The sequence below is a fragment of the Pollachius pollachius genome, assembly GCF_949987615.1.
Source record: "Pollachius pollachius genome assembly, chromosome: 17".
Classification (NCBI taxonomy): Eukaryota; Metazoa; Chordata; class Actinopteri; order Gadiformes; family Gadidae; genus Pollachius; species Pollachius pollachius.
This window is the reverse complement of record NC_136950.1, coordinates 6,420,913-6,448,689: the sequence shown is the minus strand read 5'-3', so window position 1 is coordinate 6,448,689 and position 27,777 is coordinate 6,420,913. Positions and strand designations below refer to the sequence as shown.

Sequence of the window (27,777 nt, the reverse complement as noted above, 5' to 3'; positions counted from 1 at the left end):
TCTACTCCCTGTAGTATGCCACCAGGTTCACCTTTGGCCTGGCAACCGTACCCGTGGATCCCTGGGATGCCATCTGGAATGCCAGCACGTGATTGGCTCTCTCGGAGGTGTCCGGGTCGGATGGGTGAGTGGGCGGAGCCAGGGACTGGGGCGGGCCCGAGAACTGGCGTGTTTTGTTGTTGCCACGGCGACCCGTGTGCGCGGTCCTCGACGTTTTTGAGCTGGAGCCCCGCGCGGGCACGGAGCAACTCAGGAAGGCCCGGAAGAACCTGTAGAACTACACGCACGCACACACACGCATGCGCGCACGTGCAGACACACATACACGCAAACACATAGACATAAAGAAACACATACACGGTTTCTTGATTTACTGTCAGACAATGTCAAGTCATCAATAACATGATCGGATCAATACCATTACCGTATTGGTGTCTAAGAGGACTTCTTAGTCCAGTACAGTTCCCAACCTCTTTGGGAGCGTGACTCCATTTATAAGTCCAGACTTTAAGTCCAGAACCTGCTTCCACAGGTTCATGGTTTCAACCCTACCACCACTGGGCCACACTGAGGGGCTAGCGGTGGTTCGCTCGCGGCCAGGATTCGCTCGGCTGTCCGTTGGGATACACGGTGGATCTTTTGAGACCTTCCCGTCTTTAAAGTTGACTCACAGGCGTGCCATCAACTATCTATAGCCTATAACTCCTCAATCCCCCGCCAGCCTGTATGGCTATCAGTGGACAGAGCGAGTGGGGTCCCGACCCCGAGGCTGTGAAACGTTGTGTCAGGGCTCGTGTTCACATTACGTATTCTGTTCATTTGCTCCGTGCAGAGAGCCTATGGTGCGGATGAATGGAGAGGCAGCGAGGGCTACCAGTTGGAAAGATCAGAGCTTTTCAGAACAGCTATTTCTGGTGGTGTCTATTCAGAGCTTAATGATATATCCGACGCTATTATATCGCAAGAGAGAGGGTTTTTAATGGTGAAAAACAATTTCAAATAGATACAAATAGAGTGATGCTATCTTGTCATAGAAATTGTCTAGATATTGTCGTCAAAGAAACCAGATCAATTGCTCAACCCTTCTTTGTCGCAGCACCAGCACTCTCTGGCCATCGCTGCCCAGCTCTCTGCCAGCACTGCCAGAGACAAGCCTTTGACGGACACGGTGCCTCAAGCAGCCCCTTCCTAGTTTGGTGAATCTAGTCCCATGTCATTATGATGTTGTGCTTCCATCTCAAGCCAGCAGACAGCAAGCACCTCTGGATAAACGTAGTGTACTTAGTATACTTCCATTGTCCACGTATACTTATAGTACTACTACATTTTCCCAGAGTGCCACGAGACAAAACCAGCTTCTACTCCGACTCTTTTACCTCGAGGACCACTTTCCTATCTCAGGGAAAGCGTGGGCGGCCCACAGCATACCGAAGATGCATTTTTTCGCAACCCAACCAAAACCCCAATTTTCAAAATATGCTATATGTATTTCATCAGAAAAAGACAAGAAAAAACACATTGTTTTATAACTAAAATACTGCTACTCTAGTCAAACTTGCCCACATTGTGGACCCTTCAAGACGTGAATCTGTGAGAAGGGGAATTGTATATGTATGGAGCCTGCATCTTGGTAGTATAAAAGGATCTCACAGTTAAAGGTGGAGTAGCCAGTTTGGAGAAACCACGAGTACGATTTATTGTTAAGGTATCTAAGTATAATAATTCCAGACCTCCCTTCAGGCCTCCCTTCTAATCCACTCCCTGAACAAAATACTTCTCGCTAGCTTTAGCAATAGGTCAGCCAAGTCCTTTGGAGGACTCCGGTCATGTGCAATGAAAGGCCGGGCAGAGAGCACGAAGGCTGCAGGGTAGGTAGACAGACAGATAAGTTAATAAAGTAGAGGGAGAGAGAGAGAGAGAGAGAGAGAGAGAGAGAGAGGCCAAGACTGAGACCTAGGAAGAGAAATGGGAAGAAAGAAGGACTGTGAAGGTCAGTGGATTAGTCTGGGATGATGGAGGGATGAGGCGTCTCAGAAGAAGGGATGAGAGACAAGGGGGATTATCCCCTGAGCTTCACCACAGAAAAGCTAGGTGGGAGCACAGGCATCCATTGTGTGTGTCTGTGTGTGTGTACATGTGTGCATCCTTCTACATGAACGTAAATCATGTACAGGTTGAAGTGCTTCTAGAAATCAAAACATCCCTGCACCCGCCTGATCGTCCTCCCCTTCTTTCATGACGAGGGTGGACACGGCTATCGACTCCATGTACACACACTTGCAGCTCCTTTAGTTTGTGACATCATCAGAGATGGAGAGAGAGAGAGAGAGAGAGAGAGAGAGAGAGAGAGAGCATCGCTATCCAAACATCATCAGGGACTTCAGGATTGGAAATCACACCTCATCATCCACACCTCGAAGGCTAAGGGTATTTTAGCATTACCATTGAGCTAGACACACACACACGGCTCAGGTTCAACTCTGCACAGCCCTTAAAGTCTTCAACTCGCCTCAACACACCTTTGCCATGCTCATGGGCTGGGAGGAACTGAAGACTGAAAGGGTCACACAGATCTGGGTGTGTGTGTGTGGAGGGGGGGCGTGTGGACGTACGTGCCTGCATGCACACGCAACATTACTCATGCACACTTTGAGAAGTTTCACTTGGTTCGCCGGCTGTGGTTCAACAGTGATCAAAGAGGGTTATACGTCTTAGTGACGGACATAGAGAGAGAAAGAAGCAGATAATGAGTTTGCAGGTGTGTTTGTGTGTGTGTGTGTGTGTGTGTGTGTGTGTGTGTGTGTGTGTGTGTGTGTGTGTTGAGAAAAATTAAGTGAAGTGAGAAAAGGTCAGAGCCACAGAATATTAAACTTCCCTTACGACATTGTGATCAAAAGGCTGCCTTCCCTATGCAGATTAAATGTTATTTCTTCTCTCCCTGCCGTCCATCTTGGTAACCTTCATCTGGGTCCCGCCTTATCGCCTCAAAATGATATTTAATATTTACTTCACTTATCTCCAATACTCATATTTCCTTAAATGTCTCACCTGCCTTCCCTCCTCCCTGCACCATTCATATGTCCCTCAGTTCCTTTCCTTTCTTCCCTGTCCTTTTCCCTATCTTCTGATTAGTATCATCTATTGCTCTCTCTCTGTCTTTGGCTCTTGTATTTCTAGCATTGACTTTTTGCCTTTAATTTCTTAAAGGTCAATTTGACTTTGCATCTCCAGGAAAATAGCGTGGGAGATGACCTTCATAAAAGCGCTTTCATACGCACTGCATAAACAACAAAGAAGAAAAAATGCTGTTTTGCTATTTTTTCATTTACAATTTTTTTATTGCATTCAATGCTGCACTTTTTCAAATTAATTGTTCTGTTCCTTGTTTCAATCAAACCGTCGGGTCACCAAGTTGATGGATAGGCTGCAACTCTCACCTTAATCCCCCTTTTTAGTTCACCTTGTACAGTTATGTTCTTATAAAAGGGTATGTGTGTATGTGTGTGGGTGTGTGCCTGTGTGTGTTTGTGTGTGTGCGAGGTGTTGATGGAACGGCAGGTGTGACTGAGTCCTGGATAATGGTGTGTTCGAGATGAATCGTACACCACCCAGACTAGTTTCAAAGTGGGGAAATCTCCCAGCTTTCCTGCGACACTTCACAGAGGCAGACCCCGTTTGGTCATAGAATCTTGGATTCTGAGAGTTCACACAGTTCAGTGAGGTTGACCGTACTTGACAAACAAAGATGGCTGTGCCTGTAATGAGAAGTATTTTCTTTTTATTTCTGCCACGTCGGTCATTTTACAGTAATGTCAATTTTAAATGCTGTTGCATTGCACAGTCTTTCTGTGTGTGCAATACAATGTAAAGTTTGGTTGTTTGCTAATCTGCTAAAGAGGCTAATGTAGCTCACAATAACAATGACTCGCCGTCGCCAATGGCTGTTCTTTCCCAACTCGTCATGTAGCGATGCCCACAAAGACAAACGGAAGCGCTATGAGCGCTACAAGCCAGGAAATAACGTCACAAGAGCAACTTGTGTGGGTGGTGTACGATGCATCTCGAACACACCATTACTTCAGTCTGGCAGATCTGGCATACCGATTTTATCAAACCAGGTCGACTAATCGGAAGACAAGGAAGCGTATTAGAAACAGTGGGACATTTGCTCACTATCTGTGCTGACTACCTATCTCTACCAGTACACTGACTATCTTTACTCTAGTTTACAGTCAAGTGTAGCTTACAGTTTAGCCTTGTTCATAGTTTAGTTAAATTTGGTTGCGTTTAGTTTGGATTGGTTAAGTTGAGATTTACTTTTTCTGGTCGGCTAACTGTTTTAATTAGACACCTTGCTCTTAATGGTGACCTTAGCAAAGACATGAGGATCATAAAATCAAACATGGATGAATTGAATATTATATGAAGAGATTAGTGTTGGGAGGATACAGATGATGAAAGCTGGAGAAGGAAAGAAAGGCAGGCCGTTAGACAGACAAACAGAGTGATAAATAGTAAGACAGACAGGCAGTCAGATGGATAGATGGATGGATGGATGGATGGATGGATGGATGGATGGATGGATGGATGGATGGATGGATGGATGGATGGATAGATAGATAGATAGATAGTAACATTTTGACAAACAACGAGAGACGGAAGATGCCATGTGACAGAAGAATGACAGATAGATACAAAGAGAGGGAAAATGACAGCTGACAAACCCGATAAGAACTAGGAGATGCTGAGAGAGCAAACCACATGATGGATAAACATGATTGTGAGATAGAGATAGAGACTCACACTGGGGACTGCCTGAGATACAGAAGTACATGTTTGTATTTGATGTGCTTCTGTATTATTTTTCAGTATTTGCAATTTATATTTAAATGTATTCTTCACATTTTGGAATCTTATTTTAATCTGTGCGCTTCGGAAAATGCAAATTTCTGTTTCCCATGCCAATAAATTTTGGATTTGAAATACAGAGAGAAAGACAGGGAGAGAGAGAGGAGGGAAAGACACAGAGAGAGAGAGATAGAGAGAGAGAAAGAGAGAGAGAGAGAGCGTGTCTGACATTATCTCACAACAGAGGGAGAGTGAGAGAGCGAGTCGACTCTGGGTTAAAGTTACCCATGCCACTGCTCGTCTTTCTAATTATTCAGCTTGGTGACTTTGTACAGTACAGAGTCACCAAGTAAGATGATTTATTCGTGGCACGGCCCTTGAGCCTTCTGAACCACTGTTAATACCGCTCCTTGTTAGTCTTACGTTTGGCTGTTCTAAGTACTTCACCCTCTCTTGTCAGCGGCAGTAGGCTTCTGTCTTATGTGCTTTTAAATATCCATTTCTCTTGAGTTGTACTGTTTACTTCTTCCCCAACATAATCTGCTGGCTGGTCCACCCGGGCCTCAGTAATTAAGCTCTCTCTCTCTCTCTCTCTCTCTCTGTCTAACCCAGCCTTTCCTTCTGTGATTCCCAGGACGATGCCTCTGAGTTGGAGCGGTCTAGCTCCTCGGTTCTTTGGTTGCTTTTACTCCCATCGCCTTCAACACTCGCTGAAGGCGTGTTGCTGTGCATTAGGCTGTGCTGTGCTGACGGAGATCGCTGGGTTACATCTAATGCAATTCCAAGAGGCACAGATCGCTGTGCCGAGAGAGACAGCTCTAGCTCCAGAGCTGTCTCTCTCCTTTTGACGAGCACCCTTCGATGGTGTGGTTCACCACCGCTGGAGATTCCTGCCACAACGCAATGATATCCTTAGGCTCCGGCTGGTGTCCTGCTCCCTGCCCCGCCTCGGTCCCCAAGGCGCTGCTGCAACACTGGGTCTGCAGAGCACGCCCAAGGCTAATGCTAATCTAGCTCTACTGGTCGGAACCACAGGCCAGCTTCCGCCAAAACCAGCCGTTTAGTAAGCAGCTATCTGGGAGTTTTGATCATAGGTGAATCTGTGGTTAAGGAGCACGGGACCCACTATTTCGGAGGTATTTCACAAGCACTATGTGGTAAAGAAAAAAGGGTTTTGGGCTGAGAGTTTTAGGAGAGATCCCCATGGTTACGACCCATGCCAACCCATGATAACTTTTTATTACCGTCGCTGTGTAACTGTTATTAGAGTTATAATGATCGATGTTGTATATGAAATCCGCCGCACAACGTAGCGCTATACTATATATGTCCGGGGAAGCCTAACCCTTACTTGGATGGGTACATTAAAAATAAATCGCTTCTCAGACGGAGCTTCACCACCCACACACACCGAAGCGTTATACAATAAGTATCCGAAAAAGCCCAACTTTCTCGTGCACACCGCAGTGAACCGCTGCCCAGACAAAGCTCCACACTTCTACACAAACCGCACCGCCGGAGCCCCTTGGTACTGCATGTTTTGGAGAGAATGGCGAGAACATAGGATTTTACGACAAATGACAAGGTTTAAAACAGAAACAAAGTGTTTTGGGTTCACTGGCTCTTTAAGCATTGAACTCCCCTGGTTGTTGTTTTCTGTTGTCCCTCTGGTGTGGAGATAGTCGACATTTCCCCTGACAATATTGTTCCAGCCATGAAATGAATGATGTCATGGCCAGAAATGACAGCAGACCCCACAAGACCTTTAGTTACTGTGCTACACAATTGGGAAGATGTCTCCTTATGTCAGCCCCATTCCAGCTCTTTCCCAATTGTCTGAACGTTTAGCCGAACCTCCAGTCTCCGCCACTGGTCAAAGAACTTCTGTTCTGCTGCAGGGGATGACTTCATCTCAAAGTTTGATTACTTTGCACTCGAGCCTGAGGGCAGCGGGTGTGCACCAAAATAGAAAGGGGACACAGAAGGGGATTGCTAATTGTATCCAGTATTTAGCATTTAGATATGATTTCCGAGAAGACTAGATTATTGTAATGCACTTTTTTGCTTGACTGACAAAGCAGTTGTTTAATAAACTCAAACTTAATCCAAATGCTGCTGAGTGTTAGCTAAAATCAAATAAAAGGTTTAAACACAACGCTCCGAGTTTGACTTCTCTTCACTCCCTCCCATTAAAACCAATTATTTCTTTGAAAACCCTTATTCTATGTTTTCATACATGTAACACCCCATATATGTTTTTATCTTGCATGTTTTTGCATGAAAAAAACCTTCACTTGACTAGAACGACAAGACAAGGACAGATTGGCTTACCGGTTGTCCGAATTAGGTGAATCTTCCAGGTGACATTTTGAAGTCTCCCCCCATGGCATTTGGGGTCAGTGTTCAGGCTTTGCTAATCAACACAGCCCTAGAGGAACCTCTAACAAGCTAAACAAGCAGGATCCAGAGGAGCAGGGCTGAACACTACAGGACTTGAACTTTCATCTAAAAACCTGATCATTTCTACTGCGGTAAAATCTAACACCACCCCACCCCCGTATAAAGGTAAAGAGAGGAACAGTAAGAGAAAGAAAGGGGGAGGAAAGAGAGAGATAGAGAGAACCATCGACCCAAACATTGAGAGAAATCAGCTGAAGACGGAATTGAACCCAGTAGCACTTTGAAAATCGGCAAAACGACTTGTTAGAATTTAATAGAGCTTAAAACAAGAAGTAGATAAAGATAGACAGAGGGGGAGAGAAAGAGAGAACGAGAGAGAGAGAAACAATAACCTTTAATTAGTGTTTATCTAGCCCTCTTTTTCAGAGCTGAATCCGAGTGGGAGAGCGAGGGAGACACAGATACAGAGAGAGAGAGAGAGAGACAGCGAGAGAGAGAGAGAGAGAGAGAGAGAACAAATGATCTTTAACGAGCGGTATAGCGAAGTAGACACAGATACACAGCGGGAGCGAGAGCTCACTCACCTGTTTGTTCATGAATATGTAGATGATGGGGTTGACCACAGTTGAGCTCTTGGCCAGCAGCGAGGGCACCACGCTCGCCGCGGGCCCCACCGCGTCCCGGGGGCCAAACGTTGACAGCAGGGCCACCACCCCGTAGGGCAGCCAGCACAGCAGGTAGCAGCTCACCATGGTAACCACAATCAGCAACACCCGCTGCTCCCGCCGACGGCTCAACGGCGTGCTGACACGGCTCACCTGGCAGGGGCAGAGGGGGGAGAGAGGGGGAGAGGGAGGGAGGGGGAGAGAGAGGGGGAGAGGGGGGAGAGGGGGAGAGAGGGGGAGAGGGAGGGAGGGGGGAGAGAGGGGGAGAGGGGGGAGAGGGGGAGGGAGAGGGGGAGGGAGAGGGGGAGAGGGAGGGAGGGGGGAGAGAGGGGGAGGGAGAGGGAGGGAGGGGGAGAGAGAGGGGGAGAGGGGGGAGAGGAGGGGGGGGAGAGGGGGAGGGAGAGGGGGAGAGGGAGGGGGAGAGGGAGGGAGGGGGGAGAGGGGGAGAGGGGAGAGGGAGGGAGGGGAGAGGGAGGGAGGGGAGAGGGAGGGGAGGGAGAGGGGGAGAGGGAGGGAGGGGGGAGAGAGGGGGAGAGGGGAGAGAGGGGAGAGAGGGGGAGAGGGGAGAGGGGGAGAGGGAGAGGGAGGGAGGGGGGAGAGGGGGAGAGGGGAGAGGGAGGGAGGGGAGAGGGAGGGGGAGAGGGGAGAGAGGGGAGAGAGGGGGAGAGGGGAGAGAGGGGGAGAGGGGAGAGGGAGGGAGGGGGAGGGAGAGGGAGGGAGAGGGGAGAGAGAGAGGAGGAGAGGGAGAGAGGGAGGGGGGAGAGAGGGAGAGAGAGGGAGTGGGAGGGGGAGAGAAAGGGGGAGAGAGAGAGGGGTAGAGAGACGGGAGAGGGAGGGAGGGGGAGAGAGGGGGAGAGAGAGAGGGGGAGAGGGAGGGAGAGGGGAGAGAGAGGGGTAGAAAGAGGGGAGAGGGAGGGAGGGGGGAGAGAGGGGGAGAGTGAGGGCGGGGAGAGAGTGGGAGAGAGAGAGGGAGAGGGGAGAGAGAGGGGGAGAGAGGGAGCGGGAGGGGGAGAGAGAGGAGGAGAGCGAGAGGAAGAGTGAGGGAGAGGGGAGAGAGAGGGGGAGGGGGAGAGGGAGGGAGAGGGGAGAGAGAGGAGGAGAGAGAGAGGAAGAGTGAGGGAGAGGGGAGAGGGAGGGGGAGGGGGAGAGGGAGGGAGAGGGGAGAGAGAGGGGGAGAGGGAGGGAGGGGGAGAACGGGAGGGATTTGATGAGGTGAGAGGGATGAGGAGAATGAGGGTATTGGGTTGAGAGAAAAGGTGAGGGGGAGGGAGAGAGAAACGGAGGAGGGAGAGAGGGGGGAGTAAGGATGGAGGAATTAAGGAAGAGAGGAAGGATGAGGAGACAGATATAAATAGAGAGAAACATGCTTTGGTTCACGTTCTTTTACAGCGTATCCAAACACCTTGCACTTTAAAAATCCCAATCAGTTTTTGGGTGTATTCAATCTTGGATCATGTGAAGCGTGTACTATGTAAGATTGAATGACACACGAGTAAAGAACGGATCGGATGCGGTAATCACTCCACAGCGCTGTTCGGGTGATTGATTAGAATCAATGAATTCAGGTGACTCATCGATCTTGCCTTCTTATTTTTTCCCTTGCTATCCACCGCCGCCATACATTGATTCGGCGGCCAACACCTCTCACATAAAAAGACAAGATGCAGTATATGCATCGCAACACTTCAAGCCTTCTTTGGTAAACATTAAGCGTGACAACACAGCGACCATAGTGATGAAATGACGCCTGGCAGTGGAGTTCATCCTGTCCTCCGTGATGTGAGACACACACATCACTTCCTGGGGAGGGCTCGCGTAAGAGATGGATCGGGAACCGGGGGGGGACGGTGGTGGTGAAGGAGCAGAGGATATCCCCCCCGCCAAGCTGCACAGCGTCGCTGCTGGTAGTCGTCCATCCCGTGCCTGATCCAAACGCAGAGTGATGTTCTAACGCTTTATTTAGACAGTGGGAATGCATGGATAAGAAGAGATAAATAAGATCAACCTTCATCCATCTCCAGAGGGGGAGATTCAGGAGTCATGAGAGTAAGAGTACAGAACCAAACCAAGAATACAAATAGTAATAAGAGTACAAAACAATAATTATATATAAACTATTACGTAAATAAATACAAATATAAAGTAAAACACTAAGCAGCTAGCGCTGGATATCTATGCTGGTTTTCTGAGAGTGAATGTGTGAAGAAATGTACAGTATGTCAATATATAGTCTATCAATAAATAGTCTCAGTCTATCAAACTCTGTCTATTAATACGTATAAATGAACGTATACAGAATATGAATGAATACATCAATGAATGAATGAGTCCATGCACAAGTCTGCCAGAGAGAAAGAGATACTTTTCTGTTTTATATTCTGTTTTATAAGTATAGTTCCATTGAGAACTTTATATATGGTTCTCTATTGAACCATAGAGTTTTTTTTTTCTGTGAAGAGTGCTGTGAAGGTTACACAGTTGATCAGAATTTGTTGCAAATGCAAACACTGAAGAAAACGTATGACACCTTTCGATTGTTTTACTTAATAAATAAATAAATGGAAATTGTTTCTTTACCTTAAAAGAAAGCACACACATGCACACGCACACGCACACACACACACACACACACACACCACTCTCTTTGAACTTCACCGCAAACACTCCCTACTTGATCCCCCTCTTCTCTTCTCCTTTTATCTCTCCTGTATTTGGGCTGTCTTTGATTTCTGCTGAGAACAGAGGGCACTCTCAGTCGCATTCGGCCGCGCAGAACGCCAACACGGTGTGGTGAAGTGAAGGGACTGCGGCTAACGGTACAGAGATCAGCGATGGGCCGCTGCGCCCCGACTTTGGTTATCGTTGATTGTGTGAAGAAGGTTCCTAATTACTACCTGCGAAAATCCAGAAGAGGATCTCATTTGACAATTAAAACGCTGTGTTTAACGCGTTAAATACAGCGTTTACTAAAGCGGAAAAGTGTAGCAAAAGGCCATGCAATGCGGCATTTTGACTACAACTGCATATTTGACAATGTCAAATGTGGCGTTATGAAGCATGCACGCCAAAATGTATGTCCAATTTTAAAAATAGGCATAGTTGTGACCCTTTTCTTTCCACCTTCACAACACACACAACACACACACACACACACACACACACACACACACACACACACACACACACACACACACACACACACACACACACACACACACACACACACACTCACTCACTCACTAGGGGGTAGGACAGCTCATGCTAGAACTACCCTGAGGATTGTAACAAATTGAATGATTTGAGTGTTTGTGTGAAACCAAGCATGCGTCTAAATCACCAAAGAAGAAGCCATCACTCCCATGAGCCCTGACCTGCCTCTCTCTCTCCTCTCTCTCCGTTCCTCTCTCCAGCTCTCTCAAGTCCATTAACACACATATAGTCCCAGGTGAGAGACAGAGAGATACACACATAGATATCACAGAGAGATAAAGTAAGAGGGAGAGAGAGAGAGAGAGAGAGAGAGAGAGAGAGAGAGGGATAGAGAGAGAGTGCAAATAAGACCATTACCCAGAAGAAAAGCTGTTTTTTGACATTAGAGCAGACACAATACTGACACAAACAAATCATCAGAAAAAAAAGTTGACATCCAATTTCACCCTATTCCTTTTGCAATCAAACTTGCACACAGACACACACACACACACACACACACACACACACACACATGCACACAGTTACAAACAGAAATGCCTGGATACATTCAGTTTTACCTAAGAAAAGTGACGCAATGCAACGCAAACCCCCCCACAAAATAGCCCAGCACGACTTCAACATGACATCAGGTGCCTCGACGCGACACATCGCAAACCGGCATGGCATTCCGTTGCGTCACGTCGCCTCGCATCATCGGACATCGACAGTGACCGGACGCGTCACGATGTCCCGACGGCCGTGCCCCCCCCCCCTCACCTGGCGGATGGCGAGCAGAAGGCGGCTGTAGCAGTACAGGATGACGGCAAAGGGCAGCACCAGGCAGAACAGGAACAGACACAGGACGTAGGACACGTTGTTGGCCGTCTGCGTGCGCCAGTCCACGGAGCAGGAGATGCCGGGGCCCTCGGGCCCGTAGCTGCTCCAGCCCAACAGCGGGGGCACGGTCCAGGCCACGGCGTACAGCCAGGAGAAGCAGATGCCCAGCAGGGCAGGGCTGTAGCTGCGGGAGTCGGCGGCGGTGGTGCCCAGGATGGTGCAGAGGCGCTCGTACGACAGCACCGCCAGCGTGATCAGAGACACGATGCCTGGGAGGAGGAGGAGGGAGGTGGAGGAGGAGGGAGAGGAGGAGGTGGAGGGAGAGGAGGAGGGAGAGGAGGAGGAGGGAGGAGGGAGAGGAGGAGGAGGAGGCGGAGGAGAAGGGAGAGGAAGAGGAGGGAGGAGGGAGAGGAGGAGGAGGAGGAGGAGGCGGAGGAGAAGGGAGTGGAAGAGGAGGGAGGAGGGAGAGGAGGGAGGAGGAGGGAGAGGAGGAGGTGGTGGTAGAGAAGACAGGCGACAGAGAGGATGGGCAAGTAAGAGGGGGAGGAGAAGGGAGAGGAGGAGGAGGGAGAAGAGGAGGTGAGGAGGTGGATGATGGAGAGGATGTGGGGAGGAAGAGGAGAAAGGGAAAAGAGCGAGTTGGGAGAAAGAGGAAGAGGATGGAGAGCAGGGGGAGGGAAAGGAAGAGGTGGCCGAGGGAAAGCATGGGGAGGGGTGAGAGGAGGACGAGGGAGAGAAGGAGGTGGAGGTGAAGATTGAGGAGGAGGAGGGAGAGGGAGGAGAGAAGGACATATAGTAGGTAGATGAGGTGGGAGGTAGGGGTTGAATAGGATGAGCAGCAAGAGGAGGAAGATGAGAAGGTAAAGGAGGAGAAAGAGTTCATGAATATATTACTAACCCTAACTTCAACACATTTATGAGGAGCTAATGCAGTGCGCAACACATGCATATATACACAGTTCAGGACAAGTTGCCTTTAATCTGTGCAAAGGCGACCGGCGTCAAGAATTCTGCTTCCCCACACATTTGTTTTATCCCAATCAACGTCTGCCTGTGACATCAATCTATTAGTGTGCATCACGTCGCATTAAGAGATTAGTGCTAGTTGGGGACCATTGAGCAAGGAATCGGGGGTCTGGTAGGAAATGCCTGGGGATGCCTCAGTGACTCGACTGACCCCTCTGTGGAGTGCAGTGCACCACCGTCTGTAGGCAGCAGGCACTCAGCGGTTTGAGGGTTGAACAGGATCCTTTTGTTGACTGGGCAGAATGGGACTTTCTTTAGATAATGGCTCACACAAAGTTCATGTTAAAATAGCAAAACATCTACTCATGATAACGTTTGGCTTGAGGGCTTCACTAAAAAGCATATGGAAGCAGCTGTAATGCCTCGAATTCCCCTAGGGGATTCCTAGGAGTCTGACGATCTATCTATCTATCTACCTAACTGTTCTGCCATTCTCAAAGATTAACAGAAGGGAGAGTGAATGAGAGGAAATTTCGGGAGACATCAACCAGGAATAATGATGTTGTGGTGCTATGTTCCTGCACTCAATGTCCTGCCAGACACAGAGACATCACTGTTGATGGTATTACACATCATGCAATGTGTCTGAGACAGTTCTAAGTATATTCATATGGGGATATCTATGAGGTGATTAAGTTGCATAATGCATGAGCTTATAGACTTGATTTGGGAACTTGAATAAAAAGTGATAACTTGTACTCAAAGAACATATTCACACACCTACATTTTCACATGTTCTGAATGTGATGCCAAAGAAAAAAGAATCACTTAAGTTTACATGATGACAATGAAAAATAGTTTTACCATTATTTTCTGATTAAATGTTTTTACTTTACTCCATTTTCAAGGACAACTCAACATGGTGAATACAACCTCTGAATGCACCTTCACAAATACAACTTCACATGATTGTCTGCCTGAATGGTCATAGGATTTGGGGTCTATAACTAAAAAGCACCATGGTATGCTTATTGTAAGCCATTCAATTGGCTAAGACCTCGATTTTTGTATTGACCACCGTCAAATTATCAGGCTGCTTTTGCTCAAAAAGGGCCATTACGCAAAGGGAAGATCACCTGTCTGGGCATATCTTATCTTAGTGAAGCTGAAGATGAGTCAAGTTGATTGCTTAAACAATTTGTTCATTAAAAAGGCACTTTAGAATATGTATCTTCTTTCCCTATATGGCTATGTGTTCTATAATGTAGGACCTAGTTTACACTGAAGACAAAACAATTTATCGCAGCTCAGCAGACAGCAGAAAATGTTGTTATAGCAACAAGTGTGCTGGGGTTTACAGTAAAAGACGGCTTAAGTAATTTCTCTTTAAATGAGTGAATGACTGAAGGTTGATATTAAGGGGATGAATCTCCATCTGGGTTTGTGTAAATTAAACCCTAGGCACAACTCATGAACTTGTTAGCGATGTAAACAGTGCTTCCATTCTAAACGTGAATGTACCTCATCATAGTGGCCCGTTCCTACCACAGGAACCGAGAACAAATCTATTGGGGGGAGCTAGAAATATTGTGTTCATATCAAATGTTCACGTTCATCACGATTCATGCAGTAGTAACGAGCCTGTGCATGGTCTTTCACCGGGCTGTTTTTTCCACATTTCTCTTCTATCATTCTGTGCTTGTTGAATTAACAAAGCTCCATTTGAACCATGGCTATGTGTTCTATAATGTCCTAAGCTTGATGCTGAGGCTGTGGGGGTAAGGTTGGTGGGGATGACTATGAATAGAATTGTATTACAATTCAACAAAATTGTATTGGAAAAAAAGAGTACACACGCATCATCTTATTTTCATACTTGTCTGCTAATCTGCACACTTCACATTATTTTACACGTTATTTATCACGTCTGTTAAAATCTGTCGTGCGTCAAAACAGGGGCGATGAAAATAGCGGTGAGCCATTGCAACACAGAGTGGCATTCATCGCAATCAGTGTTGGGAACGCTACTTTAAAAAAAGTAATTAGTAATAGTTACTCACTACTTGTTCCAAAAAGTAACTGAGTTAGTAACTGAATTACTCTATAATAAAAGTAACTAGTTACCAGGGAAAGTAACTATTTGCGTTACTGAAAAAAACTAAAGTTGCTATATGTCAAAGAATTTGGATTTTTCTGAGCAGTTTTCACTTGGCCATAATGTGTTAAATGGTTGACACATCATTGCCCATTCAGTGATGGTAAAAAACCCGAAAGACGACTGTTCAAACCGTACTTGGAGTGGCGTTTCTGGACAAGATATTTACCCGGGTTAGTGTGGATGGGGCCTGAACTTCAATTTGCTTGGTTGGAAAGGCTGTGGAACATCTGCCGAATACTACAGAAAATGCCAACTTTTCATCGGATTGCTCCGGACTCGCCATTTCTGCTGCTTCATCGAATCGGTTTGGTTTGTGCGTTTGCGTGTGTGTGGCGCGCGTGTCCTGGCTTGTGTGTAAAAACAATGGCTCCGATTGGCTACTATGGAACATGACTCTGCCTTAGCCAATCATAATTGCTTATCTCGTTGTTATCCCACCCGGTCTCCTCACTAGCGGTTTGTGTTTGGAGCCAGGGGTGCATTCGGATTACGCAGTTTATTCAATCAATTCATAGTAGCGCACTGCATCTATCGTACAGTAACGGTAACGGCGTTGTAACGACGGAAATAGTTATTATTTAGATTACCCCGTTACTGAAAAAATAACAGCGTTACCTAACGCCGTTCTTTTAAACAGCGTTAGTACAAACACTGATCACAATAAAACGTGTTTGAGTGTTTTGGAGTAGGGATTCATATCTCTACTCTCATCAAATTCCGGGGATATGCAATTGATGTCAAAACGAGTTCCTTGTTCAGATCCTGCTGAAGAGCACTTAAGGTACGGCCACACTGAACGCGTTACAGGCGTCAGATTACGCGCGTAACGCGCCTAACCTGACGCTTGATCATTGTGTGTCACAAAAATGGTTTAACGCGCCTACGCAGCTAGATGAGGCCGCCCAGCGGAGGTGTCCTGCTTCGCCCTGAAGGGGCTTATTTTCGATAATGACCGGCGACGTTCTATACATTATCCCGCTTATTACACGGCTACTTGCCAAAATGAAAAAAATAACATCACATGGTGTGTCTTTTTACAATTTATTCGTTACCAACATTCGTAGTGTTGATTAGTAGAGAAATAGTCCGCCAAAGACGTTGACGTCGCTTAGCAACCAAAGACGCTGGGGTTGACAAGTTACCGGACTACTACCCATGCAAGTGAACGGAGCGTTCCACGGCATTGAGAAGACCCGTGTATTAAAGGCCTATACTATTTCTGTTTATGGCATAGATTTCTCCTCAGATTAGGCCAATAAAGCAATGATTAAAAAAAAAAACACAAACGCTCGATCAAAGGCCCGGCCCAAGGATAGTGGGGAAATATCGGCCCGACCCGGCCCGCGGGTCGGCTCGGGCTCGGGCAGAGAATCTAAACTCTAGTGCATGACGTCCTCCATAGGCGCTCACAGCTGGGTGAGTTTCACCACCTCCTCATCGTTTCAGCACACACTGAAACCATGACTTGGTCGTCCATGTTCTTTCTGTTTCTGTGCGTCCTCCGGTCTCTCTGCCAGGGACATCGGGTCAAGCTCAACGCTGATTGGCTGTCGCGGCTAAGCGTCACCCGTAGGCGCGTCAAAAGTTCAATTTTTTGAACTCCGCGCGTTGGTGCGTTGGGTGAGTCGGTGCGTTGGCCGCGTTATTTAGGTGCGTAAAACGCGTCTAACGCGCCTAACACGCTGCTTTAGCGCGTGTCACGCATCAACGCGCCTAAACCAATGGTTCCCTATGCAAAAATGCCAATTTTCAACGCCTCTAACGCGCGTAACACGTTCAGTGTGGCCGTACCTTTAGTGTACATTCGCCTGCCACGAATGTAAATAATGGCAATATAGCATGTCCATCTTTGTGAATTAACATGCGTCGGTTAGTACCGAGTATGTCGACAACATAATAGTGAATTTCCATGCAAGTACTTTACAAAATTTCTTATCATAAAGAACATAGTGATATATTGCTATAGTTTACATTCGTGGCAGGCACATTTACACAAAATGCTTTAAGGCAGAATCAGCAACACAACAAAGTCATTCTGACAAATTATATTGTTAACGGACGAATTACTGAAGCCAGGAGAGACGGCTACGATGGTTTGATAACAAATGCAATATTGCCTTTAAGCGACAATTCCTTTAAGCGACAAGTAAATAATCTCAATATGATAAACGCCATCGTCCTATTAGAACGAAGCATTTATATTGGGGGCTTTCAATGGGATATATTTGATTTTGTCCAGTACATGCAATGGCTGGTGTAGGGTAGCTATTGTCTATTGGCCAATGAGGACCACTGGGCTAGGACATCTCTCTCTTTCTCTCACTCTCTCTCTCTCTCTCACACACACACACACACACACCGACACACACACACAGCATTCCCTTCTGCCAGTCAGACTGACAGATAGATAGATATCGTACCCCATTGAGACGATGACACACCTCCCAATTTCCCCGCCACAGACCACAGCCCGGGTCCTTGCCTTGCGATCGAAAGGCAAGACATCGCCGAGGCATAACCGGAGCATCCGGGACCATTAGCGGATTAGCAAATGAGCTGGACATGGCCACCAGTCACCAGCCCGGCCTCCGTCCAGACATGTCCAGAGACTCAATTATAATGAACAGAGCCTAAGTAAACAACGAACATCCTGGCCTGGGGCCAGGATGGGGAGGGAGCCCACGGCCTGCAGGGAGCTCACAGGTCGGACCGAGACGGGGGAGTCTCTCCAGTAAGACCTGGATTGGCTGGAAGAATACAGCAGAATCCAGGAAACATATAACTATTCATACAACAGCCCTATTATTTCCTATTATTGAAACAGGTCGACCTGAACAAATGGACCTCTTTTTCCCCTGATTGAAATCGACTTGTGCATGAGTTCATCACCCTGCGCTCCATCCATGTGATCGATGAAGGAGACACAAACACACACATTTTGACGTTGTTTGGAGGTTGAAAGGGTGTGATTCTGCAGAATCGGGGTCGCCAGGGTCGATAAGGGCTAAAGGTGGTATTTTTTAGAACTTTAAAAACTGTGACATTGATTTTATGTTGTTCTACGATCTTACCTGTCAAGGCTTTCACCAGCAGGAACATTTTGACCCTTAACAGTGAAAATAATAATCAGTATAAGTAATTATAGCAATCTTACTCAAAATCAATGTTGACGGGAAGCAAAGGTGTTGAGGTAGCTTTGTTACCTTATCATCAACAATGTTGAAAATCACTTTCATCAAAAGCATATTTTCCTATTTTGTGTCAGGAGGAAATTTCCTCGTTTAAAGTTCTCCTATTATACCACCAGGTGTGCGTGTGATCAGCCATTACAAGCCGTTTGGCCCTTTTGCTGTGCATAAGTGCCAGGACAAGTAGAAGTGTCCACCTAGATTCATGATGGATAGATAAGCAACATTTGCCACAGTCAACTGGGTAGGCTGGTAGTCTGATCTATCCAGCATACATCTAGGTGGACACGCCCACTTGTGATGTAATTAAGGCACAGGGAAGGGGAGATTTTCAGACTAATCACACTCACACTGGGTTGTATAATAAGGGGGTGGTATAATTTGAATCTCTATTCAATATTTTTTTTTTAGAAGTTGTTGTGTCTGAAGAAATAAACACATTTAAGCAACAAAACAAAGCCTTCAAGAAAAAAATATATAAAATGCAGTATATACTCTACAACTGATATGCATTGCTACACAAAACCTTCTGTTTCTTGCTATGGCTTAGTGTTTGTGTCTGCCACCACCAACAAGTCCTGGGGCATGCTAGGTGGTGGTGGGAGACCTTGGGGTTTCCTCTCGTAAAGCATCTGCAATTTAAGATGGGAGTTAGCCTGGCTCTCCACGAGTGTGTCGAGCCACTAGCAAACACTGAAAAAAACGAAATGGCAGGTGCAGTGGTGGCTTCCTCAGCGGTGACCTGAAAAGCCACACATACACCTCAAGAACTGTGGTCTACCTGAGGTCGACATCAAGTAAAGTCAATTTTTTATTATTATTTCATTTTTAATTCAATAATGATTTCCAATTTTCTGGGAACAACAAACACATTTGAAAACGTAGGCATTTAATTAGGCTTTAATTTTTCATTTGGTTCAACAATTTGGGAACTGCGAACAGCCTTGAACATAATACAGCCTAGTTCGGCAAGTGTCATTTGCCGGCTGTTGTAAGAGTGAATCCAGATATCATAGGCTACCATTGATATCATAAACTATATTGTATATCTCTTCGGTAAGTTTTTTGAACTGACAAGAAAGCACGTGGTACTTCACACCTTTAAATTCAAACCGTCGCGTTCTTTTCTTAAAATCGAACAGTGATCAAACGAGCGTGCGGCGCTCAAAATAATAAATAGTATCTTTAATTTGAATGCGAAGTGAACGATCAATCAAAAAAAGTAACTTACCCAAACACGCGTTAACGAACCCGTACCAAACGCAGCCGCTGCGTCCAATCAGCCACCGGCCCTGGGTGCTCGCGGCGAAGCTGAACGGCGTTCCCAGCACGCTCACGAGCAGGTCGCTCACCGAGATGCTCACGAGCATGCAGTTGATGGGTGAGCGCAACGTCCTGTAGCGGCAGAACAAAGTGATCACGATGAAGTTGTTGAGGAACCCTAAGGTGCCGATGACCCCAAGACACACGGCAACCACCAGTTGTCCCGTGCGCGTGAGAGAGTTCAAATCCTTCCCCGTGCCGCCGCCGCCGCCACCACCGACATCTCCGTCTCCTAGCGCGGGACAGCTCGGGCAGCCGAAGCTCGCATTAGACACGATCATGCCGTCCACGACGCGCGAGCTCACATTCTGCCTCCTCGTTTGGCGCGAAACTGAACCATTCGATTCGGGTAACAGCGTGAGCGGTGTGGGAAAAGTGCGCGCACAGAGGGGAAGTGGACGCGCGCGGAGTTAACCGGTTCCCCGGTTTTCAAAGCGCTAAGTTAAAGTGCTCTGGTTCCGGGTAGGAAGTCTTGAGTGGAGATTAGGAGGAAAGGAACCGCGAGATTGGGTTTTGTTATGCCAAGCCCTCCTCTGCCTCGCGCGCCGAGTCCCCCGTGCAATTCCTGGTTCGATAATGTGCTTTTATCGCCGACCACCTTGCAACGCGAGGCGCGCGCAAAGGAGGAGACAGATTGCCCCCAACCCCGACTCCCACTCTTGCCCGCTGCACACAAACACACACAAACTAACAAACATTGTGGCGATGTGTGCGCTCGCAAGTGTGCGTGCGCTATGTAGCACCACACACAACTTGAGCAAACTTGTTAATATGTTTGATTGAGAAAATAAAGTTAATCCCCAAAATATATTTTTAACTATAAAGTTGTGAAGGAAATATAGCCTGTATCAAGATAGCACTTTCTATTGCAGCTTTGCAGAAAAGTGCTTTCAGCATAAAGGATTAATTAAATACAGTAACTGTATTTGAAGTAAGTGCATTTGTAGTAGAGTAACTGAAAATAGTATCTGTATATAGAATAGATGTTTAGATATGATCCATAATTAAAGGTAGATTCTGACAGCTCCGTCTTTTCGACGTCAGCTATTATAATAAGTGTTCTTTCAGACATAATATGAAGGCCTTCACCGCATAATTGTTCTCGTAGTGAACGAGTGAAGGAGCGAGTGACATGTCAGTGACACATACGAGTCTGCTTCACACATGGCGGGAGCAGGAGCAGGACTGAGAGAGCAAGAAACAGGGAGAGAGAGATTGCAAGAGAGGGAGAGAGATAGATAGAGAGTGGGAGAGAGAGAGAAAGAGAGAGGGAGAGAGAGAGAGAGAGAGAGAGAGAGAGAGAGAGAGAGAGAGAGAGAGAGAGAGAGAGAGAGAGAGAGAGAGAGAGAGAGAGAGTATGAGCAGTGTTGGGAAGGATACATTTAAAATGTATCCAGTTACAGAATACAGAATACATGCCCAAAAATGTAATATGTAACGTATTCCGTTACATACCTCAATCTGCGTATTGTATTCTGAATAATTGGATTACTTCTATATTGAATTGCATTTTATAAGTGTAGGAAAGCGGCATCAAATCCTGCTTACTAAACAGGCCTATTCTGGTGTGTTCTTCTGTTCCAACTGGCTGAATGTGTCAGGCCCAAGTCTCCTTGAATGTTTATGACCAACAGACGAATTGACCAATTTCCCATTTCAGTTTCTTTATTTACTCAGCTGTTAAAAGTGGGAAAATATATAAACATGAAATAAGTGCATAGGTGTTGCCTATAAAATCACATTGAGAAAGAGAGAGAGGGGAGGGGGGGGGGAGAGAGAGAGAGAGAAAGAGAGAGAGAGACGTACCGAACCAAGGGACCAAACTCGTTTAGTGCGCACTAAGGCCCTGCCACACGGAGCCGATTTTTTGGTGAAACCGCATAAGTCTTGTGCGTACCGTCCAGACCGAGCCGGCGAATCCGGTGCCCGAAACCGCACATTTCTGAAACCATGTCCGAGGGTGGTTTCAAATCTATCAGGACCTATGCGGTTTCGTGTTATGATGCGTGCCGACGCCTGAAACGCAAACGATGACGTCATTAGCCCCCCACCAGCTGGGCGACGTCAGAGTTGCGTTGAATATATATATATATATATATATATATACAGTGGGGCAAAAAAGTATTTAGTCAGCCACCAATTGTGCAAGTTCTCCCACTTAAAAAGATGAGAGAGGCCTGTAATTTTCATCATAGGTATACCTCAGCTATGAGAGACAAAACGAAAAAAAAAAATCTAGAAAATCACATTGTCTGATTTTTCTCCCAATCCTGTTCTGGATCATCCAAATGCTCTCTAGCAAACTTCAAACGGGCCCGGACATGCACTGGCTTTAGCAGGGGGACACGTCTGGCACTGCAGGATTTGAGTCCCTGGCGGTGTAGTGTGTTAGTGATGGTAGCCTTTGTTACTTTGGTCCCAGCTCTCTGGAGGTAATTCACTAGGTCCCCCCGTGTGGTTCTGGGATTTTTGTTCACCGTTCTTGTGATCATTTTGACCCCACAGGGTGAGATCTTGCGTGGAGCCCCAGATCGAGGGAGATTATCAGTGGTCTTGTATGTATTCCATTTCCTAATAATTGCTCCCACAGTTGAATTCTTCACATCAAGCTGCTTACCTATTGCAGATTCAGACTTCCCAGCCTAGTGCAGGTCTACAATTGTGTTTCTGGTGTCCTTTGACAGCTCTTTGGTCTTGGCCATAGTGGAGTTTGGAGTGTGACTGTTTGAGGTTGTGGACAGGTGTCTTTTATACTGATAAGGAGTTCAAACAGGTGCCATTAATACAGGTAACGAGTGGAGGACAGAGGAGCCTCTTAAAGAAGAAGTTACAGGTCTGTGACAGCCAGAAATCTTGCTGGTTTGTAGGTGACCAAATACTTATTTTCCACCATAATTTGCAAATAAATTCTTAAAAATTTCATTTTGTCAATTTTTCATTTTGTCTCTCATAGCTGAGGTTTACCTATGATGAAAATTACAGGCCTCTCTCGTCTTTTTAAGTGGGAGAACTTGCACAATTGGTAGCTGACTAAATACTTTTTTGCCCCACTGTATATATACATATATATATTTTTTATTTGTATTCTTTTTGTAGCTTTAAATACAGACCCTTGATACATTTTATTACTAACTGTACATTAAAAAGTATTTCTACTCAATTTAAAAGGTTGAATCTCGTCGTGACTGAATGTTTTTATAAAGCGCACAGGCTTGATGCGCTCCGGTTCTTTGCTGGAGTTCTTTAGCAGAAGCAGCACCCCTTATGAGCCTGGAATGTACCACAGCGTTTCTACAGCTCGATGCGGTTTTGCAATGAATCCGTTTTTACGGAGATATTCTTGAACCACATAAAACAAAACCGGATCGTTTTCACCCGTTTCGGCTCTGTGTGGACGGGGCCTAAATGCTGTTGGTGTGAAAGCACGAATAAACTTGTGAAACAGAGAAGTAGTCAGGATATGGCCCTTTCTCTCTTTCTCTGGCCCTCCTCTGACATCAAGACTTGTGGCTAGCAAGATAACTTTTTCGCGGGACGTCGGGTCCTCTGTGGGTTTCCTCCTCTGACATCAAGAGTTGTGACTCGCAAGATAACTTTTTCGGGGGACGTGGGCTCCTCTGTGGGTTTCTCCTAGCCTGATTAGCCTGGGCATAGGCCTGTGAGAGACTGTCATGCAGAGGCACATACTCACTGTATTCGCATGGCTCATTGGGTGTTGAAAGCCCGAAGACCAGGTCTACTGGGAGCCTGGGATGTCTACCGAACATCAGGTAGTAAGGTGTGTACCCAGTGGAATCGTGTTGTGTGCAGTTATAGCCATGTGTCATTGGGTCGACATGCTCATGCCAGCAGGGCTTTAAGTGAGGCTCCAACGTCCCCAGCATGTTCATGAGGGTACGATTGAACCTTTCGGTGGTCCCATTGCCCTGGGGGTGGTAGGGGGTTGTATGGGTCTTAGTGATGCCAGTACACTTGCACAGCTCTTAACAATAGCACTTTAAAAGTTGCGCCTTTGGTCTGCATGCAGCTTTTGGGGAAAACCAAACCGGCAGAAGAAGTTTCTCCACAGAACTTTAGCCACTGTGCAGGCCTTTTGGTCTTTTGTCGGGTAGGCCTGTGCATAGCGGGAAAAGTGGTCTGTAACCATAAGCACTTTTTCAATGCCACCCTTTGACTTCTCCAGGCACAAAAAGTCCACACACACAAGCTCCATGGGGGCACTGCTGTGGATACTGACCAGGGGAGCCCGGAGGCCTGCGGTTGGCTTCTTCCTGAGAGAGCACCTTTCACGCTGCTCACACCAAGCCTTGATGTCCTGGAACATTCTTGGCCAGTAAGAATCTCTTTCTTATCATATGCAACGTCCTCTCAAATCCTAGATGCCCTGAGTCATCGTGGAGAGTAGTCTTGACCGTTGCAAGTAGCTTCTCTGGCAACGCCAACTGCTCCACTACTCCCCTTTGGCCATCTTGGATGTGGCGGTACATGATACCGTCCCTATCACCACTCTCCTCCACTCGTTTAAGAGAAGGCACACTTGCCCATCACCACTTATTCTCTCGCTGTGGTTTGGTTTATGGTTTAAAGATTTAAAGTGCAAGACAGGTCCAATGACAGGGTCCTCCTTCTGCCCCACACGGATCTCCTGTTTTGTCACGGCAGGCAGTGATTCTGTCCCCACCTCTTTAAAGGGCTCACTAGACGTTGGCCGTTGAGGGTGGTTTTCCTTAGCCCTATGAAGAAACTGCTGGCCATAGGCTTCTCTGAGGTGACTCCCGGAGGCACGGATGACATTTGTTCCCATGAGCAAAGGAACAGAGGTGCGATACTCAGAATCAGGGACCACAAATGCAGGCACAGTCTTGAACTCTTCCCCCAGTGCTTTCAAATTAATGTGCAGGGCACCATAGTAGGGCACACTCTGACCTGCTGCACCCTCTTTTGGTGTTTTAGAAGGCTGCAGCTTTTTGTTCTTAAGGATTGGGTGGTTGCACCAATATCCATGAGTAATACTGGTTATCTTAGAACCAGAGTCAATGAGAGCTTTGCACTTCATCCCATTGTCCTCCACTTCCCCCTCGTTCCTAGGACCCACTAATGGGGTGTCCTCACCGACAGTTTCCTTAATCTGCTATGGGGGTCTTGCTGCTCGCCCATGGTTGCCCATGCAACCACAGGCTCTAGGCATTTAAATGCTGAGCTGAGTTGGGTGTGTTCTCCTCTGCAGGTGTCATAGGCTGTTGTTGGCGAGTCCAGGATGGATTTGGATCAGGGAATACTGCTCTGCAGACACGGGCTGTATGACCTTGCTTCCCACACCGGTAGCATGCAAAACTTGAGTTCTGGTTTGCATTGCCAGCAGGTGCCTGGACTCTTAATGGGGGAACAGTGGGTGGGGCATCAGTTTTTGATTCCAAGCGAGACAGCTTGGCCATCTGCTCCTCTTGGTTAGCAGCCAATCTTGACCATCTCTGTCAACTCTGACCACTCTGTGCTATGCTTTGTCCTTTCTGTCCTCACATTTGTGCCACTCTCTGGTGTAACATGCACCTGTGCATGTGTTTTCTTTGCCTTATGTTGCGACTAGAACCTTTTAGTCTCTTTTGCTAGGTTCCTGAGCTCATCTTGTAGCTCTCGGAAACTCCAAAGCCTGGGCTTCATCGGTGCGATCCTTACATAGACTTCCTCATCATTAAGCCCTCTTAAAAACTGTCACGTGAGTTTACTAATGGAATGGTCTCCCCCCTTTTTGACTTTCTTCCACAGCCCGCAGCTTTGCCTTGAGTGCAATAGCATAAGAGCAGGGTGACTCTCCTGTCCTCTGGCTACGCTCGTAGAAGTCAGCTAGTGGATCTATGGAGCTGTGTGAGTCCCTATACTCCATCTTCATTTCCCCAAATGCTTTCTCAGGGGTTTGGTCGTTGGGATGTAGATTCAGAACCAGCTTCCTGGCCTCACCACTCAGGTGTCGCACAACAGTAGAGAAGCGAAGGTGCATGGGGAGCTCAACTGCCTCCAGGAAATACTGCATGTCACGGACCCAGTCCTCTACCGGAATCTTTCTGTCTGCATTACCAGTGATGACTTGGACATTTTTCACTTGGTGAGTTTGCATGAAACCACCATAGGCAGCCGGTGGAAGGCTCGGGTTGGTGAGAGCTCTGCTAGGTGGTCTTTGTAGTGGCTCAGAAAGACTGGGGTGCATATGTGGGATGGATGACGGATGAAAGGGTGTGGGCTGGGGGAAGACATTGGGATACATTCCCGTCAGCTGTTACGCCCTGACTCAAAAGGGGGGTTGAAGGACCATAGGCGTGGCTTGTTTCAGGCACTGGGGAATGTTGGAGACCTGTTGCCACAACAGAGGGGCCCTCGGGCTGTGATGGGGAATCTACACTCACACTCCACATTCTTAGCAAAGTGGGGCATGATGCCGTCGGTGAGTTTCTTGGCGGTCTTGGAGCACCACAATCTGGGTCACGGCACCAAAGATGTAACCCAGATGTCCCACTGCCTCTCTATGACCCTGGGACTCTGCGTTGTGTTCAATGGTTGGTGTGATGGGTAGAGAAGGACCACGGGACACAGTTGTTCAGGATTGTGGAAGACGCCTTTGCAATTTATTCCCCAATAGTGGAATTTCTTCAATAGTAGTCTTTTGTATTCATTAGAGTAACACATGAAACCAAAAGTTAGAAAATACTCTTGTTCTACCAATACATTTTGACCAAACAAAACTGTAAAAATGAATACATATAAACCATAAACTATATAATTAAATAAACACTCTTTCAAATAAAAGAAGAAAAGGACGAAAACATTAAATCAAGCAGTAGACAAAATCATATCCTATAAGATCATATAAGACGCAAGCACACACGTCACATATAACACTCAACAGGTCAACGAACATCGCATGCAACATATTGACCAAACAAACTGAACGGATGGGTGGTTTCAACTTATATTTTAAACAGATTGTGCAAGATAACTAAAACACTTCTCACCTTGTATTCATTAGAGTAAAACATGAAACAAGATGGCGCACACACGAACTACGTTGGCGCACAAGGGGCACAATATTCAATTTGCGGTAAACAGGGCCACATGGTGGCCTGTCTAATTAACAACCATACATCTCTATATTCAACTATTTAAATTGTAACTATAACGGAATACAGTTACTTATAATTTGTATTCTGAATACGTAACGCCGGTACATGTGTTCCGTTACTGTCACGGTTAGCGGGTGGCAGGCAGGACCCAATAGCAGACAGTTCAGGTAAACGATAATTTATTAACGCAAAAGGCAAGGAACACCGAGAACACCGGTGACGCAGGTAACACAGGGAACACAACTCATCACAAACTACAATGATCCGACAAGGAACAAAGGAGCAGTAATCACACAGGAGGGAATCTTGACAGGACATGGGGAGAAACAAGACAGAGATACCAAAGTAAAACGGTAAACAGAGGGAAACACACCAAAACAAGACAAGGAAACAGACAGACCATGACAGTTACCCCCCAACACTGAGTATGGGAATGCAAAAAAGAGGGAGCATGAAAGAGAGAGCCACGTATAGAAAACCTTACAAATGTTTGGTTAAATGCTGAGCCATTTTCTGGGAATTGATCCATCAACCAAGGAGAGAGCTTGCCCTACTCTCACACACAAGGACACACACACACACAACACCTCAACATCCATCAATCACACGCATGCATACTCTCAAAACATAATGCGCTTCAAACACACCTGGGATGACCATCAACCCCACCGGCCATTTAGTTACCTGGCGGCCATCTTGGAACTGAATACAGAATTAAAGAGGATACATAATCATTATATATAGCATCTTTCAAAAATAATGAAGCTTAATAATCTGATGCTTATATTGCAGTAACACTAACGTGAGCGTTTGGCTGAACCCAAGTGCACAGACTGGCGAAGAGCGTGGAACAGTGTCAATCGTTTATTCGGATTCAGGATCGGCAGGCAGAATCGTCAGACAGGCGGGGATCAGGAGCAGGCAGGATAGTCAGACAGGCGTGGATCAGGAGCAGGCAGGATAGTCAGACAGGCGGGGATCAGGAGCAGGCAGGATAGTCAGACAGGCGGGGATCAGGAACAGGCAGGATAGTCGGACAGGCGGGGATCAGGAACCGGCAGAATAGTCAGACAGGCTGGGATCAG

The 27,777-nt window shown here is 46.7% G+C and overlaps 1 protein-coding gene across 1 annotated transcript; it reads right to left on the bottom strand.

The window, feature by feature from the left end:
* LOC307088646 (pinopsin-like) lies at positions 1 to 27,387 on the bottom strand (the record flags this gene model as incomplete). Its single annotated transcript, XM_079754598.1, has 6 exons — positions 1 to 277; positions 7,833 to 8,066; positions 11,883 to 12,211; positions 19,486 to 19,908; positions 25,979 to 26,049; positions 27,377 to 27,387. The coding sequence occupies 6 exons, from the start codon at positions 27,385 to 27,387 to the stop codon at positions 2 to 4; spliced, it is 1,344 nt and encodes a 447-aa protein (XP_079610724.1). The 3' UTR covers position 1.
* Between the last annotated feature and the right edge of the window lie 390 nt (positions 27,388 to 27,777).